This window comes from Sorex araneus, chromosome 3 (genome assembly GCF_027595985.1).
Source record: "Sorex araneus isolate mSorAra2 chromosome 3, mSorAra2.pri, whole genome shotgun sequence".
Lineage (NCBI taxonomy): Eukaryota > Metazoa > Chordata > Mammalia > Eulipotyphla > Soricidae > Sorex > Sorex araneus.
The window spans coordinates 194147480-194167756 of NC_073304.1; the positions used below are offsets into that span (position 1 = coordinate 194147480).

A 20277-nucleotide genomic window follows, 5' to 3' on the forward strand; every position below is an offset into this window, starting at 1 on the left:
AGCTTAAAGGGTTACATAGAGTATTTGCTTTGCCTGCAGACGCCCCAGGTTCAGTTGCCACTCCATCCTAAACACTGCCACATGTAGCCTTGCTGGCCCCAGCACTGCCAGGATTGAGTAATCCTGCATCATCAAGCCAAGCACTAACCCTCCAGGCTCACAGGGCAAGCCAAGTATTGCTGGGAGTGACTGACCCCCAGTCCTCTGAGCACTGCTTGGGAGGTCCTTCACCTCCAACCCCCCCAAAAAAAATTAAAACTAGAAATAGGAGCAAATGAACCAAATATATGTCAAATGTATAACCTCACAGAAAGAAATTAATTTAGGTTATTTTTTTTACACTTTAGTTTTGGGGCCATACCCAGCAGTGCTTGCAGGAGAGACTCCTGTCTCTGCAGGGGATTGATTCCTCTGGGCAGTGCTTAGGGCCCCTGCTTTCCCACATCTGAAGCATGCACTTACCCTATTAAGCTATCTTTCCAGTCCCTCAAATTGGTGCTCAGGGGTTGCTTCTGGGGTTAATAGTGAACCATGCAGGGCTAGGGGTTGAACCAAACCTCCTGCATGCAAAGCAGGCACTTGGTCTGTTGAACTTTCTGGTTCCTTTTCAAGTAACTTTTATACTCAATTCATGGATGGGAAATACATTCCCATATGATAATTTTCATTAAATAAGGTAAAAAGAACTGCAAAGAAAATTTAAATTTTGTAGATTTATTGTTGTTTGTGGTATAAGTAGGGCAAATGACCAAAAAAAAAAAACTAAACAGTAAAGTCTTGTACTGGATTTGAACTGGAAGTACTTGAGACACCACATGGGGTGCCAGGGATCAAACTCAGGTAAGAGTGTGCAAAGCAAGTGCCTTACATGCTGTACTACCTCTCTGCCCCTAAAATATTCCTGGGGGCTGGAGAAATGGTTGAAGGGCCTGAACACAGACTTCACATGCATTAGGTCCTGAGTTCAGTTCCTGGCATGACAAGGTCCTGAACACTGTGCTGCTGGACAGTCCCCCTCCCCAGCACACAGCCAGGTGTAGTAGCCCCTGAGCATTGCCGGGTTTGGCTCAAAAAACAGAATCAAAAAGGAAGAAGCCTCCTCAGAGATTAGGCTGATTCTCTGCACGAATCTGGAAGAACATTTTGAACAGAAAGCAAGTGTTATCCTACCAAAAGGAGGCTGAGGCCAGGGAGAGAGCTCAAGGGAGTGGAGCGCATGCTCTGCGTGGGAGCCTGGACTCTGTCCCCAGCACTGCAGGTCCCCAAAGCAGAACTGGGAGGGGCCTCTAAGCTCTGCCAAGTGTGACTCCATTTCCCAGAGCAGGGAGGGCTGTTCAAAGAGGTTCCTGCTGGCCCAGTTCAGGACAACTTGAGTGTCAAAAAAATAATCGTAATGGAGTGTAACATACTAAATACAGAAGGAATTTAAAGGACTATATTGACTCTTAAATAAAGATTTGAAGGAAGGAATAGTTAGAGCTTTCTTTTACGGTGAATTTCAGAGTGACAGCCAATATATAGAAAGAATAATGAAACTAGAAAAATCGCAATTTTTTAACTTCTATTAAAATAATTTATTTGAGCAAGATCAGCAATTGATGCTGAAACCATAAGGTAAAAACTTAGGGGGCATGGGGCCAGGAACGGTAAACAGCAGGTAGGGTACTTGCTTTGCTCATGGCCAATGCCTGGCACTTGTATGGTCCCTAGGGCACCTTTCACACCTTGCATGTGGCCAACCTAGGTTTGATCCCTGGCATCCTACAGTGTCTCTCAAGCCCATGATCAGGAGTGATCCCTGAACAAAAAGCCAGGAGTAATTCCTGAGCACTGTCAGAAACAAACAAAACAAAATTTAAGGTCCAGAGAAAAGGTTAAGGTGGTTGCTTACATGGGGCCAACCCTGGCTCAATTCCCAGAACCTCCCAGACTATTCCCTGGGTGTGCCCAAAAATAAACAAAAAATAGTATCATGAAAGACAAAAGTAAACAAAGGGGGATGAGTTTTTTTTTTTTTAATATCCTCTTTTGGTTTGGGGCCACACCCAACAGTGGTCAGGGATACCTCTTGGCTCTGCATTTAGGAATCACTCCTGACCATGGGCCTGAGGGACCATGCAGGATGCCGGGGATCAAACCTAGGTTGGCCACATGCAAGGCAAATGACCTACCTATTTACTCTCTGCCCCATATTCTAGATTTTAAAAAGTAGCAAAAGTAAGGAGATGGCTCAGAAGCCTGGAAACACGTGCTTTACATGTGGAACCCCAGGTTTGATTTCCCCAGCACTTCGGGGTCACTCTAGGACTGAATTGGGAGTAACCCCCAAGCACTACCAGATGTGGCACTAAAACCAAATAGAAAAGTTAGGAATATAGCTAGTAATTGTAAAATATGATCCTTGTCTGAGTGAATATAAAGGTCACTTTGAGACAATTTTTTGTTTGATTTTTTTTGCCACACCCAGCTTTGCTCAGGGCTTACTCCTGGCTCTGTGCTCAGCGATCACTTATGGCAGGCTTGGGAGACCGTATGGGGTGCTAGGACTGGAACCTGGGTCAGCCACATTCATGACAAGTGCCCTACCCTCTGTACTTAAGTTCCAGCTCAGAGACAGTATTTTTAAACCCAAATTTAAGGCAGCTTTTAAAACTTAAATATGATGGCATATTAGATTACAATTGCATTAACTTTTCTCTTTCTCAATTGTAAAAATGGTATATGGAAGAGTTTTTTAATGATCCATGATCATTAAAGTAATGAGTACTGAAGTATTCTCATTACTTTCATATGAGTATGACAGTATTTTAATACATTTCATACTTTTTCACAGGAAAAAAGTATGATATATGTTAAAAGAAGGGGCGAAGAGAATCAAATGTGGCAAAATATTAGCAATTGATATATCTTCCACATAATAGAACCCCTTTCATTAATTTTTGCATGTATCCCTCACTTGTTTGACAGAAGCTGCATTTCACTGACACATGGAGCATGCCCATACCCTACTCACCCCGCCCTAACTTCCTTACATGCAATTTAGTGCACTGGGAAGAGGATGGTCTTGAAAATGAATTATGTGTTTCATGCATGGTAATTAAAAATATGACGCCATTTTGCTTTATTCACCAAATACTTATGAATACCTTGCCAGGTACCAGGCACTTGCCAGGGTTTTCATAAAGAACAAGAGACCAGTTTCCTGCTCTCAGCATGCTTATATAAGTGGAGAGGAAAGGCCTCGAATAAGCCTATTGATAAATATACATGCTATTATTATAAATGATATGTGCTATTGAAAAAAATCCATTATAAACAGGAATAATAGACATCTAATAATAGACGTTGGAGGATGGTCAAAAACACCCCTAGTAAAAATGAGAATAACTTTTTTTTTACTTCACATTTATAAAAATTAAGTCTGTTAAAAAAAAGAAAAAACTAAACATTTTGCCAAAGAGACAATATAAGGGATTGGAGGTTTTGCCTCGAATACTTCAGCTGACCCCAATTCTATATCTCCACATATGTTCCCCCTCACCCCAATGCTACCAGGGGTCACCCCTGACACAGAATCAGAAGTAGCCCTTGAGCACCACCAGTTGTGGCTCCCAAATTCCCCACACACCTACCCCTGCAAAAAAAAAAAAAAAAAAACTCTGAACATTTAATGCCTGGCACATAGACATTATTGGCTATCTTTTTTGAAGTTATACCCTTCTTCCCTAATAAAACTCCTTTTGAATATTATATTTGTCTGATTACCCATCTTCTCTAATCTTATCTTTTTTGTTCCATAGGGCTCGGAATGGAATGCCTCTAACTTAGAGGACTTACAGAACAGAGGGTAAGCACACAGGGTATTGCTGACTGCCCCCCATCCCGGCCCACACCAACCCTCCACCGTGTGACAAAGCCAGTGTTTTATCTTTTACACTTTCTTGTCAAGGAGGTATCAGTGAGTAACTGTAAGGCTAAGAGTTGCTTTCAGAGGGCCAGAGAAATAGCAGAGGATAAAGCACTTGCCTTGCATGCCATCGATCCAGTTCCATCCCCAGCACTACCAGGAGTGATCCCTGAGCACAGCCAGAAGTAAACGCTGAGCATCACTGAGGATAGCCCAAAAACCACAAACAAAACACACACCAAAAAAAGAAGAATAAAAAGAAAGAGATTGAGTTTATAGAAGTAGTTCTAAGAAGAAAATGACTTCATTTGCAGTGTGACAGGAATCAGTGTTTTGTTGTAGAAGAAAACTCCAATAATGTCAGAGTCTACATAACTTTGACAAAATATAATCTTTTGGCAATTAAACCCAAGCATTTATTAAGAGTGTGCAGTAAGAGATAGCAGAGGGAATTTTTGATACAGAAACCCTTTTCTGGAAGCATCTTGTAATGGGAGATCTGTCAGACACAGCAGTTGTCATAGCAACCAAGAATGTAGCCTAAAGGGAAGAGAGTCTTAGTTCTGTTGACTCTGACCCTCCTAACCTTGCCCTCATTTGCCTTTCATGTAGTCAAGGGAGAGTAATAAAGTAACATCTGACAATCTGGCACTTACAAAGATAGGAGGTTTTTTTCTCTTTTATTTATTGATTTAATTTTTTGGTTTGGAAACAACTCCTAGCTTGGTGCTCAAGGATCGCTTCGTGTGGTGGAACCATACAGTGTAAAAGCATGTGCTCAGCACTTTGAACTCTCTCTCCTTCCTTCCTTCCTTTCTTTTTCCTTTTGTCATAGTCTAGTTTAATATGAAGCATTCTTCAAAAAATAAATTTTATTGCTGATAATTTTAGTGATTGAAGAAAAATTGTCAGAAAGGGACCTCAGGGTCAGAAAGCAACTGTGATGATATTCAGGAAGGAAGAAAGGACAGAATTCTTAATCCTAGGAAGAAAATGACTAGTGATTTAATACTTGCCCTTAAGGAAATGAGACCTCTAGATGAAGATTCTTTGGAGTAAAATGCAAGATGTAGTCTCAAAACCCACGAAAGATGAAATTCTGGAGGCCAAAGAGATTAAAGTTTATTAAGTACAAGGGTTGTGTTGTTCTTGCTTGCTGACTGTCCAATCTCATATAACCCATATGGCTTCCCAAACACTGCCAGGATGACCCCTGAACACCCCAGAAGTGGCCCCTAAGTACCCCCTGGATGTGGTCTAAAAGCAAGAAAATTAAAATAAAACTTTATAACTATCTGTAAACTAAGAATGGAATTTAGGTCCCAAACTTAATGGACAGCTTTTCTCTCAGTAACTTCCTGGAGGCCAGGCATACCCAGGACCTTGTTGCACTGTTTCTCTATGAATAAGATTATTCTTTCATTTCTTCTTTATCTTAGCATTTATTTCAGCCTATGGAATGAATAGGTTCTAAGTTTAAAACACCATGTTGTGAATCATATTCCACCTGAATAACAGAGCACATAATCTCCCTTCGTTTCCTTGCAGAGTACGGTATATACTGAACGTCACTCGAGAGATAGATAACTTCTTCCCAGGAGTCTTTGAGTATCATAATATCCGGGTATATGATGAAGAGGCAACAGACCTCCTGGCATACTGGAATGACACTTACAAATTCATCTCGAAAGCAAAGTGAGTAATGTTCCTAAACACGTTATGGGGCCTAAGAGCAATACTTCGTGGTTGAAGCACTACTCTTGACATGCCAGTGTCGGTCCGCAGGCGGAGGAAGGTTGAAAACCATTCACCTACTTCCTTGGTTATAACTGCTGGGCCATGGACCGGTATGCAGCCCAAAGGTTGAAGAACACTGCTCTAGGTGACCTGCTAGGACTCAGAAAAAAGGGAGGAAAGAAAGGAGACTAAGATGTCTTCTTCCCTCTTCCATCTATTGATACTCTATGACTGGGGTTCATAAACTGGGGTTCTTGCACATTAAGTTGTGCTTATGGTCGGGAACACTCAGTTGCATGGTCGGGTCACACTCAGGTTGCAGTGCTTTCACACAGGCTTCCTGGGAGGTGACACTCTTTAGTTGGGATGCTCATGCTTGTTCTTGTGTGTACCAGGGGTCCCTGCGGTGCTCACACACACTGGCTTGTGGCACTGGGGATCTCATGCGCCCCATGTGCAGTGACAGTGGACAGTGATGGTCGTGCTTGCAAGACAGACAGGTGCTTTAGACACTGCACCATTGCCTAGAGACTGAGGGATTGTTTGTTTCGGTTTTTTTTTTTCTAGCTGGGGGGTGGGGGGACACAGGGTGGTATCTGATTTGGGGTCACACCCAGCAGTTCTCACAGATTACTCCTGGCTTTGCACTCTTAAATTGACACCTTGAGTGCCTTATGTTTCTTACCCTAGGATTGTAAATTCTACCTACAGATTGATGACTGTAGAATTTCTAGAGTGACTGCAGCCTTAATCGAATAAAAGCTCTTAGGGGGTAAGAGGGAAAGGCACAGAACCTGAAAGGTGAAATTAGGTTAGGCAGGAACTGACTTTGGATTCTTTATTACATGAGTTAGATGCCATCCTCTGAATAAGCCTAGTTCAAAATGAAGAAAGGTTTTTATGAGAGTGGATTTCATAATTGTATTTTTCTTAGGATTGTCCAAGTTTGAGTGCTTCCATGCCTGCAGGCACAAACCTAAAATTTAATGCAATAAAGTTTTCAGAGCGTAGTGGGAAAATACAGAGCACATGTCTGAATTTGCCTTTGAGTCACTGTGCATTTGCTTCCCAACTATAGTCTCAATGAGAACCCTTCATGAAAAAAATAAGTGTTTCCCCACATAGATTCATCTAAGCACCCAGAGACACACACCCGCAGCAGCCTTAGGCACCTAATTGACAAGTAGGAGGTTACTTTTCCTTTTCTTTTGAGATCTAATTTCAATTATTCCAAACCAATCTCTGCATTCCTGTAGTTTATCTGGCTCATTCATTTTGGCACTCGTGGTAGTTAACTCTTTCATATGTCCCTGTCTTCAGAAAGATTATATGCTTCTTGAAGGCACACTTGTGTCTACTGTGATTCAGTGAATGAGTGAATGAAAAAATTTGTCAGTTGAGCTGACATAAACTATTATTTTTAAATTTATTAGATTCCTTCTTGCTCTTCAATCTGTATTCTCCCTTGAATACATATCTCGCTTGTCTGATTGTTTCTTTGGTTGCTTATTTCCACTCTGCAGAAGCCTATGTTCTCTCTCTCTCTCTCTCTCTCTCCTTCTCCCTCTCTCCCTCCCTCTCTCCCTCTCCCACTCTCCCTCCCTCTCTCTCTCCCTCTCTCCCTCTCTCCCTCTCCCTCTCTCTCTCCCTCTCTCCCTTTCCCTCTCTCCCTCCCTCCCTCCTCTCTCTCTCTCTTTCTCTCTCTTTTTGGGTCACACACAGCAATGCTCAGGGTTCAGGAGATACTCCTGGCTCTGTACTCAGGAATTACTCCTGGTGGTGCTTGGGGAAACATACAGGATGCCAGGTATTGAACCCAGGTCAGTTGTGTGCAAGGCAAACACCCTACCCACTGTACTATCATTCTGATCCCGTATGTTCTCTCTTGAACACACACTTCTCCCTCTCTCTCCCTCACATCTTTCTAAATATGTTTTAAGAAAAACTATCTTGCTTCACATAAAAATAATAACAATAATAATCATAATAATAAATTCGTTGAGTTTCCATTCCCATTCCCAAAGATTCCAGCCCATGTACTTTATGTTTTGGGTCACACCTGGCAATGCTCAGGGGTTACTCCTGGCTCTGCACTCAGGAATTATTTCTGGTGGTGCTTGGGGGACCATATGGTATGCTGGGGATTGAACCCAAGTCAACTATGTGCAAGGCAAACACCCTATCCGCTGTACTGTCATTTCTATATAGTCCCCATATACACTATTAAGTAATTGGTCTTTTTTCAGATTTTAAAATCTTTGTACTTGGGGCTGGGAAAATAGTGCCACTGGTAAGGCGCTTGCTTGCCTTGCACTCAGCAAACCGAGGTTCAATCCCTGGCCCCCCAAGTACCACCAGGAATGATTCCTGAGCTAGAGCCAGGAGTTACCTCTAAGAAATGCCGGGTGTGACCCAAAAACAAAAAATAAAATAAAAATAAATAAAATGTTTGTAAGTCGCAGGTTCAATCTGTGGCACTAGATACAGTCCCAGGAATGGCTGAAAAACAAGAAAGAAAGAATGTTCTGACTTATAATAAGCAACAGATGCATATACTTTTCATATATTACTTCATATTTGAAGACTTATTTTGTAATAGGCTTTTGTGTTTTTAGCAGAATTAGTAGAGCTGAATAATGTTTGTATTGAAAGTAATAAGTCTTGGCATGTCAAGATTCAGAGCATTTGCTTTTTAGTGTCACTATAAAGTAACTTTTTTTCAATCTTCCACCCTATTTTTTTAAAAGAATGTAGTTATTTTTCCCATTGTCCTCACTGAGAAAGTCACCCAGTGTAGCACATGGCCCTGTACAGTTCCGCCAGTTGTATAGCCCGTCCCAGTGTGGTTTTGTGAAAAGTAATAGCCAGGGCTATATCTGAATAAAGAAGAGGGTTGATTTCATTTGACTTGTACTTTGCTCCAGGGATAGAACCCTTACTGGAACTGGGAGCTACTCATAACAGTTGGGCAAATGGGATGAGTCACTGCCACACCTGTAATTTGAGTGTGCCAGCCATGAAACATGCCTGGGGGGGTAAGAGCAGCTGGCACAAAACGGGGTCCAGGGTCTAACGAGAAGGTGCCCCTCCACACTTTGTGTGTCATTGCATTTCCCTTTTTCAGATTTTATTGATTTACTTTGTAGAGGCCTTCCCAGGCTATACTGGCAGCCACTCTGCCCCATGGTGCTCTGTTCAGACCTGGCAGGAAAGGGGTCGCTAGGAGCACACCGCCAGGCTGGCAGGAAAGGGGTCACTGGGAGCACACCGTCAGGCTTAGGCAGCACCATGACCACGTTCAGTGGCACTAAGGCAGGCCAAGAGTGTGCTTGAGGTCCTTTTGAAGCTGAGTGCCTCATACTTTCAAGACACATCCTCTGCTTCTTTGCATTATCTCTTCAGCTGTATTTTGGATATTTTTCTAAGGGCTTTTGGTCACACCCAGTGGTGTGACCCCCATTTTGGGTTCTAATTATCTGATTTTTTCTGATTGTTCTACTGAATCCTTTTTATTTTGTTTTATTTTGGTTTTTTTTTCCCTTTGTTTTTGTATTGGAACCACACTGGTAGTCCTCAGGGACTGACTCTGTGCTCAGGGGACCTGAGTAGTCTGGCAGTCAAAACCCGGTTGGCTGTGTGCAAGGCAAAATGCCCTTCCTGCAGCACTATCTCTCCCAGACTATTCTTTAAGGGAAAACTCCTACTTTGCATCCCAGAATCTTACTCATTGGCTTATATAATGGTAAATGCCTGTAAATATTTGCCAGGTAAATTAGGGAAGCTTAAAATTAGCATTGCACTGGGGCCAGAGAGATAGAACAAGGGATTGAGCACTTGCCTTACACATGGTTCATTTGTGTTTGATCCCCAGCATTGTGGGGTCCCCCCTGCAGGCATCATCCTGTCCCGCAGGGAGGACCCTTCGTGGGGCTAAGGAGGGGACGCAACCGAACGAAGAGACGCAGAGCCAGAAAGAGGAGGAGAGAGAGAGTTTATTCACAGCAGTTACAATACTTATACCTCTTGGTGGGAGGGGGTGGTATGCATGCTTGGACCCCCATAGGAACAATAGTAAAATGCAGATCAGGCATGGGCGTTAGTTAGTGAGAGAGGAATGGCGAACTGATAAGATCAGTAAGGTCAGCAGTGGTGACCTTGTTACAGGAATCCCAAGTAAGCCTCCACTTGACTAGAGGATAAGAGCCGGGCTTGTAAAATGGCTCCCTACACAGCATTGCTTTGGTCCCCAAGCACTGTCAGGAATGATCCCTGAAAACTGCTGAGTGTGACTCAAAAGCAAACCAAAAACAACTTAGCATTGCTTTCCTTTTGTTTTGTTTGGAGCACCACCCAGCATTGTTGAAGGCTTACTTTGGGCCTCACTCCATGCAGGGTTCAGGAGTTGTTATGTGGCACCAGGGATCGAACCCAGGTCCTCTCCGGTCGACTGCATGCCTTACCCACTGTACTATCTTTTCCACCCCAACACTGCATATTCTTGAAGAGTACACTAGAATCACCTGCCTTCCCTACACTGTTTATGGATGTGTGCAGGGTATTACCAGGCCTGGTCCCCAAACAAACAAACAAACAAAAAAAAAACCAAAGAAGTGTGAGCATTGCATAGCAAGAAAATGGAAAGATAAGACAGGAAACTTATTAGAGCCATCTTTGTTTTTTTTTAAGTATAGTCACGATTGTGTTTTCTTTACCTCAATCCTCCAAACTAGGAAGCATGGATCTAAATGTCTTGTGCACTGCAAAATGGGAGTGAGTCGCTCCGCCTCCACTGTGATTGCCTATGCAATGAAGGAATACGGCTGGAATCTGGACCGCGCGTACGACTATGTGAAGGAAAGACGCACAGTGACCAAGCCCAACCCCAGCTTCATGAGACAACTGGAAGAATACCAGGGCATCTTGCTGGCAAGGTGAGCCTCCAGGTTTTTCTCTCATTTATGCTCCCTCAGACAAGTTGAAACATCCTTCTCTGCAGCTAGTTCTCAGGCTAATTTGTGATACATTTGGAAAACTGAAACCTCTATCAATTTTATAAGTACAAGCATTTAGAATTAGCATTGTTTTCTGGGCTGGAGTGATAGTATAGTAGGTAAGGTACTTGCCTTGTACACAGCCGAACTGAGTTTGATTTCCAGCACCCTGCATCATTTCCCCATAATTTCCTCTGTAGTGCAGAGCTAGTAGTAACTCCTGAGCATCGCTAGGTGTGCCCACCCCCAAAATATAAACAGCATTATTTTCATTTGGTTTTGGGGACACTCCCAGCTCTCTGCCCAAGCGTTTCTTCCAGAGGTGCTCAGGGAGATAAGTGCTGGGATATAACTGGGCTCCAGCCCACTGAGCTCACTCCAGACTGGAAGATAAAGCATTTAATCTGAACTACAGGCATTTGAACCAAACTGTGAGAAACTATTTTCTGTTTTTACTAGGAGTAAGAGTTTGGTTTGGTTTGGTTTCTTGGGTGCAGGTTAGGGCTTACAATGTTTAGGATTTATTCTCGACTTTGTTCAGAGGACTATATAGAGTAGCAGGTAGCAACCCTAGGTCAGCCATATGTAAGGCAAGCGCCTCACTTGCTGCAGCCCCTAGGAGCAGATTTTAATTAACATTTCTCAGCATGCTCTAAGGCCAGATGTGGTTGCTCTACCAAAATGGAAACTGATTGCTCCCCAGGTAATACTAGATCTATTCTTAGAAAAATGTTAACCCATTATATATATAAAAAAAAAGTTAAAATATCTTAAGTCAAGTATTAGAGTTCAAGCCTTTGCATGTAAGAGACTCTTGAATTTGATCCTCAGCATCCCATGGCCCCTCCCTCTAACCACACCCAAGTGTGGTTGTCCCAGGGCAACACACACGCAGCCAAGCCCAAGCATTGCTGGGGGTTGGTCGCCTCTAGGAAAGATAAAAATATTTGGGGCCGGAGTGATAGTACAGCAGTTAGGGCACTTTGCCAACCCAAGTTTGATTCCTGGCATCCCATATGGTGTCCAAACACCGCTAGGAGTAATTCCTGAGTTCAGAGCCAGGAGTAAGCCCAGAGTATCGCTGAACATAGCCCACCACCCCCTCCACTCCCCAAAAAATGTTTTATTGTCATCCAAAGTGCCTTTCTGGCATTCTTCCTTTTTGATTTTTGTTTTTGTTTTGTTTTGTTTTGTTTTGGTGCTTAGCAGTGTACAAGGCTTATTCTTGGCTCTCAGAATTCATTCTTGGTGGGGCTCAGGAGACCATATGTAGTGCCACAGATCAAACCCAGGTTAGACAGGTATAAGGCAAGCACCCTACCTGCTATACTATCACTTCAACTCCCTAATTTATTTTTTTAATGCTTAGTTTCACTGAACCGTCTCCAGTGTTTCGGTCATAGGACAAATCAGGACATTTAGGGTGCATCTTACCCATTTGAGGTATAAAAGTGCTTCCTAAGAAGTACTTATATTGAGTCTTCCACTGTACTTAAGCATAGCTGTTTCCCTCTCCCCAACATTTTTGTGATGTAATTCAGGGTGTACCTATTGATTTGATACAAATTACATCATAACTTTGACTAACACTGCAACTCTTCTCAACCCTTTTCATAATTACCATTTCAGGGCATTTTATTGTTGTTGCTTGACGGGGGAGGGGACTACATCCTGAAGTGGTCTGAGCTTACTCCTGGCTCTGGGCTCAGGTATCACTTCTGGCAGGGGTTAGGGGACCATACGGGGCACCAGAGAGCAAAGGCAGATCGATTGTGTGCAAAGCAAATGCCCTACCCATTGTACTGTGTTGCTCAGGCCTCACCTTTTTCCTTCTGTGGTGAGAATATTTTAAGATATCAACACTCAAATACTATATGACATAATATCATTATGTATAATCATGATGCTATACATTGTATAACTAGAATTTTCTCATCTTGTAACTGGACGGTTAGCACCTTTGACCAATATAGCCTCATTTTCTCTATCCCCCACCCTCTAGTAACTATCAGTCTATTTAGTTTTTCTGTGTTTGGCTCTTTTAGATTCCACAATCAGGTGATGTCATGCAGTGTTCATCTTTGTCTGTCTACCCCAGTATCAAGTCGTGAGCATATTTATATATCAATATGAACCAGTTATTTCATGGGATCAGAGAGAGAGTCTATGAGTTAAGACACATGTTTCACATGCATCTCGCCCCTGCTTCTTCCCCAGCACCACTTTGTTCCTATATCACTGGGTGCAGCCCAGAGGCTCCGAGCACCACAGGCTTAAGCCACCAGCCCCATTGACTAAGGATTGCTGGGACCAGCCCTGAACCGGCAAGGCTTAGTAGCCCCCTCCAAAAAATAAATAAAAGAAAAAGCTATTTCAAAAATAATTTAGTAACTAGTTATGAAATGAGTCCTTTTTTTTTTTTTCGGTCACACACCACAGTGCTTAGGGGTTACTACTGGCTCTGCACTCAGGAACTACTCCTTGTGATGCACAGGTAGACTGTATGGGATGCCAGGGATTGAACCTGGGTCGACCGCGTTCAAGGCAAACTGTGCTATCAATCTGGCCTCTGAAGTGAGTTACTTCATATTAGTGGTTGCCCCTGGTTAATAAAATCCAGCTTTGTTTGGAGGTTGTTTTGTTTTGTTTTATTTTAAGGGGTCACAGGGGTATACCCAGTGGTGCTCAGGGTGCACCTGTCTCTGTGCTCAGAAATCACTGCTTGTGGGGTTTGAGAGACTATCTTTAGTCCCAAGGATAGAACTCTGGTAGGCCACATGCATGGCAAGTGTCCTACCCACAGTACTATAATGCCTGCCTTTTTTTAAACTTTATTGAGGCACTATGACTTACAAAGTTATTCATGATTGAGTTATAGTCATGCATGACTCCATTCCAACATATTTACAGTATCAGTCTCTTCACCAGTGTCCACTTTGCTCGATCAATGTCCCAGCCTGCCTCAGGCACTTTTTCCCCTCCTTTTAGGCTCTGTGGTTTACAGTACTGGTACCAATGGGATTTTATGTATAATACTTCACCCCCTTCACCACTGTGCAATGTCTCTCTCCCTGGCTTATCCCCCTCTCTGCACCCACCCTGACCCCTATGGTAAACTTCCTACTGAAGACAAGTTAAGGATCCACTCTTGAAAGGTCTCATCTAAAATTTTGTACAGTGCTAGATTCTTCTAGATTCTGCTTGCTAGGTGTTTTTTCTTTTTTCCACATGGACATGTTCTAGATGGTTTGGTTAGAGTGAAATCACAGCTGCCTTGAAGCAATCAGAGCCGGTGCCAGAGTTTGACTCCAGTGAGTCTCATGACTTGGTCTTAAAACTCAAATCTGGGCTGTGTTTCCCCTGAACTGAACAAAATGTGAAAGAGCCTTCCAGCCTATCCAGGCAGAAGGACTACCCTTCCACCCCCAAAGTATTGTGAAAATACAACCACAGCATAGAATTATGGTTTCCACTAACAAACTCCTCCCATTTACTCAGTACTTGGCATGATTTCATCCGAACTGTTCTCTTTGGAGCCCGGGAGGACACACCAGTCTCCTCTACGGAAAAAAAATCTGTAGGTCTTCGGGACCAGATTCTGATGACATTTTTAACTTTGATTAGGAGTTCTTTTTGACACGAGAAAGAAGCATCTGAAGGTTGGATGAGACATAAATATTGTATGTTCCCAGACACACACATGACGGATGTTAGGCAATGTCCTCACGTGACCCATTGAGAGGAAGGATACTATGTGTCCTGCCAATTTCAGTATTTATTCTGGAATTCCAGGCTACTACAGGCTGTCGGGCTGGGTGTGTTAAGCATATGTGGTTTTTCGTAGATGTTAAAGAATTTCAGAAAAAAATCTTCAATGAGGATAAGAAGGGCTGTATAATCCCAGAAATCACCATTCCTTGTCCTTTGAGTCTTCTCCCCTCTCTTTCCCTCTCATTCTCCCGGGACTTGATTCATGGAGGAAGGGTCAGGCTATGGGGAGTGAGGGGGGTGTGGAAACACAGAATTTGAATCAGTAAATCTAGTTTCTCCTCTTGCTACAGCTTTGAGAGGCTGTGTCACTGTTCTGATCTTTACTTGACCCCAGGAGACCTGCCACTCAGAGTATTGTTTAGAAGAAGAAAAAATGCATAGAAATGTACATTCCATACTAATAAGAGTTTTTTTTCCAGGGGGTAGAGGGTGGGCGGGAAGTCTTGTCTGTTTTTTACCAACACTGGGTCATAAGGCTTAGTGGTAGAGCTCATGTCTTGAATGAAAAGGGCCCTGGCTCTTCATAAAATAATAATAAAAATTAAAATAATCATGGGGCAAGAGAGATACTACAACAGGTAGGGTACTTGCCTTGCGCGCAATTAACCTGGATTTAATTCCCAGAACCCCAGATGGTTCCTCAAGCCTCACCCATAGTGATCCTTGAGCACAGAGTCAGAAGTAAGCCCTAAGCACCACTGAGTGTGGTCCCCCAAAATGAAAATAACCAGGCTGGAGTGATAGTACAGGGGTAAGTTGCTTCCTTTTTATGCAGCTGACCTTGATTTGATCCCGGGCAACCCATATTGTTCCCTAAGCACAACCAGGAGTGATCCCTGATCATAGAGCCAGGAGTAAACCCAGAGCACTGCTGGGTGAGGCCACAAAAACGAAACAAAACAAAAAAATAAAATAAAATAAAAATAACCACCAGCAAGGAGAATAGGATTTCCTGGACTAGCTAAAAACAAGTTCATGGTCAACCTGTGGTGAACCATCCACAGTAGAAGTGCCTGCTGGGTATGCAGCCATTAGACCCAGTAGGGTGATGATGTCCACAGTTAGCACTTGTCAGAACTAACTGCCCAGTGAGCTGGGCCCAGCGGATGCTTTTCCAGCCCTAGAATGCTGCTCTAGAAACTGTCGCCTAGAAGCTCCAGACTCCTGTGACTGTGTGCAGTTCAGATTAGGTAACCCGGATAAGAAAGTCCTTAGAAACATCCCATTCAGTTGGTTTACAAATTCCATTTCTTGTCCAGGTGCTTACAGTCTTGTATTTCATATCCTGTTGCAGGAAGCATGTGGTGGTTTTTCCTAAGAGAGCCCTGATCCTCGAATTCTTTAGTCCCATGATTGTCCAGGGTAGCACTGCACAGTTAAATGAAGGAGGTAGGGACCAGAGTGATAGTACATGGGTAGGGCATTTGCCTTGCACATGGCCTACTCAGGTTCAGTCTCCGGTATCATGCCCATGTGGTTCCCGAGCTAGGAGTGACCACTGAGCATAGCTAGGTGTGACCCCCCCCCAAAAAAATTTTTTTTAAATGAAGGAAACAGCCTCTGATTGAGGTATTGGCTTTATATTTTGACCTCTTAATAAATGAGGACTCCAGTAATTGATGAATTAGTTGCAGTTCATCAGAGTGTGAGAGTGTGGGCCTAACAGTGATAGTCCCTCTATAACGCAAAGGATATATATATATATTTTTTTTTTTTTTTTGGTGGGAGGGTATCTTTTAGTATGTCTTTAAGACCCTGGGAAAGACCCATAATTAATATTCTCCTTAAGCACTAGAAAAAGACATAAAAAAAAAGCCTCTGATGCTGTGCATCTCCTTTTTTTTTTTCTGTTTTTATAGCTGAGGGGTGGGAGTAAGGCAGGAGGAAGGGGGTGTGTTTGTTGAAATCCTCCATTAAACTGCCGCAGCCCTGTTTGTTGTTCTGCACTCTGATCAGGCAAGTATCTGGCAGATTTATATTCCACTAGACAAGTTCAGATTTCAGCCATTTCAGTCACATGGCCAGCTGAACCATGTGTCTGTGTCTGATATTAGGTTCCAGTGTATAGGGGACAGGAGCAAAAAAACTCTTGGATATTGGCCAGTGGGAGTTCATTCCATATGCTCTCCTAGATGTCAGCGTTAATTCTTAGACTGTCTCATCACCTGTGCCAGCAGAAGCAAGTTTTTTGTTTTGTTTTGTTTTTTTAATTTATTGAATCACCGTGAGAACAGTTACAAAAGGTTTCAAGTTTAAGTTTCGGTTATACAATAGTCAAACACCTATCCCTTCACCAGTGCACATTTTCCACCACCAAGAACCCCAGTATAGCCCCCATCCCTCCCCCTGCCTGTGTGGCAGATGACTTCCACTTTACTCTCTCTCTACTTTGATCGCATTCAATATTTTAACAAAAGACCCACCATTATTATTTGGAATTTCCCCCCAACAGTCAGACCTGCCAAAAAGGCATCATTAGATAATTTGTTTTCTATTGCTGATTATGAAGAGCATATGATGTCGCACGGCCTCAATAGCGGTCACAGGATTTTGGATTTCTGATATTTTAGTAATAAGTCTGGAGGGATTTCTGCCAAAAGGCACTGGGTTCTGAGATTGGTTTGTGTGCCTCTGGGATCACGGCTGTTCAAGAGCCGGAGGAGCCGTTCGTGGCCGGCAACTTGGGTCTTGTTGGGGCAGGGAGGAGGGCCAGTTCCATACCCCATCCCGTGAGGCCCTGTCTCATCACCTGTTTCTTTTTTAAACCTGGATTTGCTGGTGACAACATTGAGATCTCATTAACTAGTACATAGTTATCAGGAAGGATATGAGAATTATTAAACATGAATTCTTAGCCAGGTGACCCCCCAAAAATTAAGACTTAAAGGCTTCTCATTTGGGGCCAGAGCAGTAGTACAGCAGATAAGGTGCTTGCCTTGCATACAGCCAACCTGGGTTCAATCCCCATGTGGTCCCTGAGCCGCCCAGGAGTGATCCCTGCACCTAGAGCCAGGAGGAAATGTGGCCAAAAAAAAATTTTAAGACTCATTTAAATTATCTTAAAACACTTAGGACCGAGGCTGGAGCGATAGCACAGCGGGTAAGGCATTTGCCTTGCATGCGGCTGACCTGGGTTCGATTCCCAGCATCCCATATGGTCCTCTGAGCACCGCCAGGGGTGATTCCTGAGTGCAGAGCCAGGAGTAACCCCTGTGCATTACCAGGTGTGACCCAAAAAGCAAAAAAAAAAAAAAAAAAACACTTAGGACCATGCATAGCACACATAAAATGTTTATTTGATGCTTTTTGTCTTCTCTCTTTCTTTCTACAGGTCACCTAATACCTTATCAAGTAATCATAAACAATGATTTTACTAGAACTATTAACTGTTTTTTATGATTTTTGAGCCACACCTGCTGTTCTCATGACTTATTCCTTACTCAGGGATCACGCCTGGCTGGTCTGGGGGTGGGGACCGTAAGTGCCAGGGATTGAGCCTAGGCCCATCACATACAAAGCAAACACCTTATCCTCTATAGTATCTCTTTGGTCTTGATAATGTATTTTTAGCAGTGTTTTCCTCTGTATAATTTTCTCAAATAAAGTTGGTGCTTTACCAAATATATAATAAAGTTGAAGAGAATGCATTCAGTAACCAAAGTAGAGAGAGAGTATGGGGGAAATTGTCTGCCACGCAAGCAGGGAAAGGGTTGGAACAGGGGTGGGGGGGAATACTGGGGATTTTGGTGGTGGAAAGTGTGCACTGTTGAAGGGATGGGTGTTTTATGATTATATGACCGAAGCTCAAACATGAAAGCTTTATAGCTGTATCTTACAGTCAATAAAGAAGGGGGGGAGGAATAATACTAAAATAATAAAATAAAGTTAATATTCAGAATAGAATTTTTTAAAAAAGGTAATGTGGAGTTCATGCCCAATTCAATCAGCTTAATCAATGGCTGAGTAAATAGCAGTACTCCTACACTATTAAAAAAAAAACATAATAGGGGCCGGAGCGATAGCACAGCGGGTAAGGCATTTGCCTTGCACTCGGCCGACCCGGGTTCGATCCCCGGCATCTCATATGGTCCCCCAAGCACCACCAGGAGTAACCCCTGAGCATCGCTGGGTGTGACCCAAAAAGCAAAATAATAATAATAGTAATAAATTCATATGCATTTATTTCTATCATTTATATATATAATATTTATATCATTTAAATATCCTTCTTGTTAATAAGTTATACAAAAGACTATATTCTTACCAGAATATGATCTTGTGTATGTCTGTTTATATGAATCCAAATTTGAATCAGAGGCCACTGGAGGGGAGAAAGAACCTGAGATTAGTTGCATCATCCAGTCCACATACCAACAACTCTGAAGTAGTTTTTGGCAATATGTTTTCTTGCTATCTTACTGAACTAGGGGGGTCTGCTAACTTTGAACAGTTACAGTTTGAAATAATAGATGTGAGGTTGGAGTGATAGTACAGAGAATAGGACGTTTGTCTTGCACTCGGCAGACCCAGGTTTTGATCCCTAGCACCATATATGGTCCTCCAGGCCCACCATGAATGATCCTGAGCACAGAGCCAAAGTAAGCCCTGAGCACAGCTGGGTGTGGCCCAAAAAAATAAAAAGGAAAAAAAGAAATGGACAATGGAATCAGCCCTATCTTTGGATGCTTTTTTGTCTTCTTTCTGGGGTGTTCCTTTTGCTTTACAATTAAGTCAGTTTCAGTCCAGAGCCCTGGGGTGGGTGGGATGGTTGGACCACACTGAGAGGTGCTCAGGTTTTTTGGTTTGAGGGATTGAACCAGGGTCTTCTGCATGCGAGGCAAATGCCGTATTCCCTGTGCTATCTCCCCAACCCTCTTGAAGCAATATTTTCTGATGATTATCTCCCCCAGGAAGAATAGGAAATTCCTGCTGGGCAGCACAACTGTGATGTTAGTCACTTCCTCTGAAACTTGTACTGTTTGTGCCTCTTAGCATAACATTAGTCTCTCCTTTCCCGCTGATTGACAAGGGATTTGCAAGCAGTTTTTTAAAAAGAAAAAAAGAAAAGAAAACATCTTCTGGCCGGTTCCCAATATAGTCCCCTGAGCACTGCCAGGAGTAATTCCTGAGTGCAGAACCAGGATTAACCCCTGCGCATTGCTGGGTGTGACCCAGAAATAAAACCAAAAAAAAATTACGGGATGTAATGTACTGCCTCCCACTAGTGTTAGATCGCCAGCACCAGCACCACACTGCACTGCACATTGTCCCCTGAGCACTGCCAGGGGTCAGCCCTGAGCACAGAGCCAGGAATAGCCCCTGGGCACTGCAGGTGTGGCCCAAAATCAAACCAGAAAAAGATAAACTGTTCTTTTTTATTATTAGAAGGGTGAGAACAGCTACTCCCTGAGATGTCTTTCCAGTCACTTCCCTCACTGAAATCGTCCTGCCTTGGTGACTGAGAGGTGACTGACTTGATGCAGGTTTTAACAGCCCCACAGAAACTGGAGATCAGTGCTAGAGCGTGGGAAGGGCACTTCCCTTGCACCTTGAGGCCAACCTGGAGTTCAGTCTCCGGCATCCTGTATGGTCCCCCGAGCACTGCAGGAGTAACCCCTGAGCATCACTGGGCATGGCCCAAAAACAAGAAAAGAGAAAAACTGGAGAACAGGATCGTACTTAGGTCAGTAAACAAGGTACTTGGATATGAGAATAGAGACTTTAAAGGAAAGCACATTGGCCACCGCATGGAACTTGGCCCCTGCCTTGCCCCTCCCCAAGATCTCTGAGGATGTGTGATATGTTGTCTCCTCCTAGGGGCGACTAGAGTTTGTGCAGCTTGGAAAGGGTGAAAGTACCGCCTTTCACCCA

The 20277-nt window shown here is 43.2% G+C and overlaps 1 protein-coding gene across 5 annotated transcripts in view; it reads left to right on the forward strand.

Annotated features, from left to right (window-relative positions):
- SSH2 (slingshot protein phosphatase 2) overlaps window positions 1–20277 on the forward strand; it is a 260024-nt gene that overhangs the window by 226285 nt on the left and 13462 nt on the right. For all 5 annotated transcript variants that reach the window (XR_008629123.1, XM_004605002.3, XM_055130125.1 and 2 more), the window contains 3 exons: window positions 3801–3847; window positions 5456–5602; window positions 10375–10575. Coding sequence is in view for 4 of the 5 variants with exons in the window: in XM_004605002.3 (XP_004605059.2) it covers window positions 3801–3847; window positions 5456–5602; window positions 10375–10575 (395 nt within the window). In the remaining variant the exon portion in view is untranslated. The remainder of the gene's footprint in view (window positions 1–3800; window positions 3848–5455; window positions 5603–10374; window positions 10576–20277) is intronic.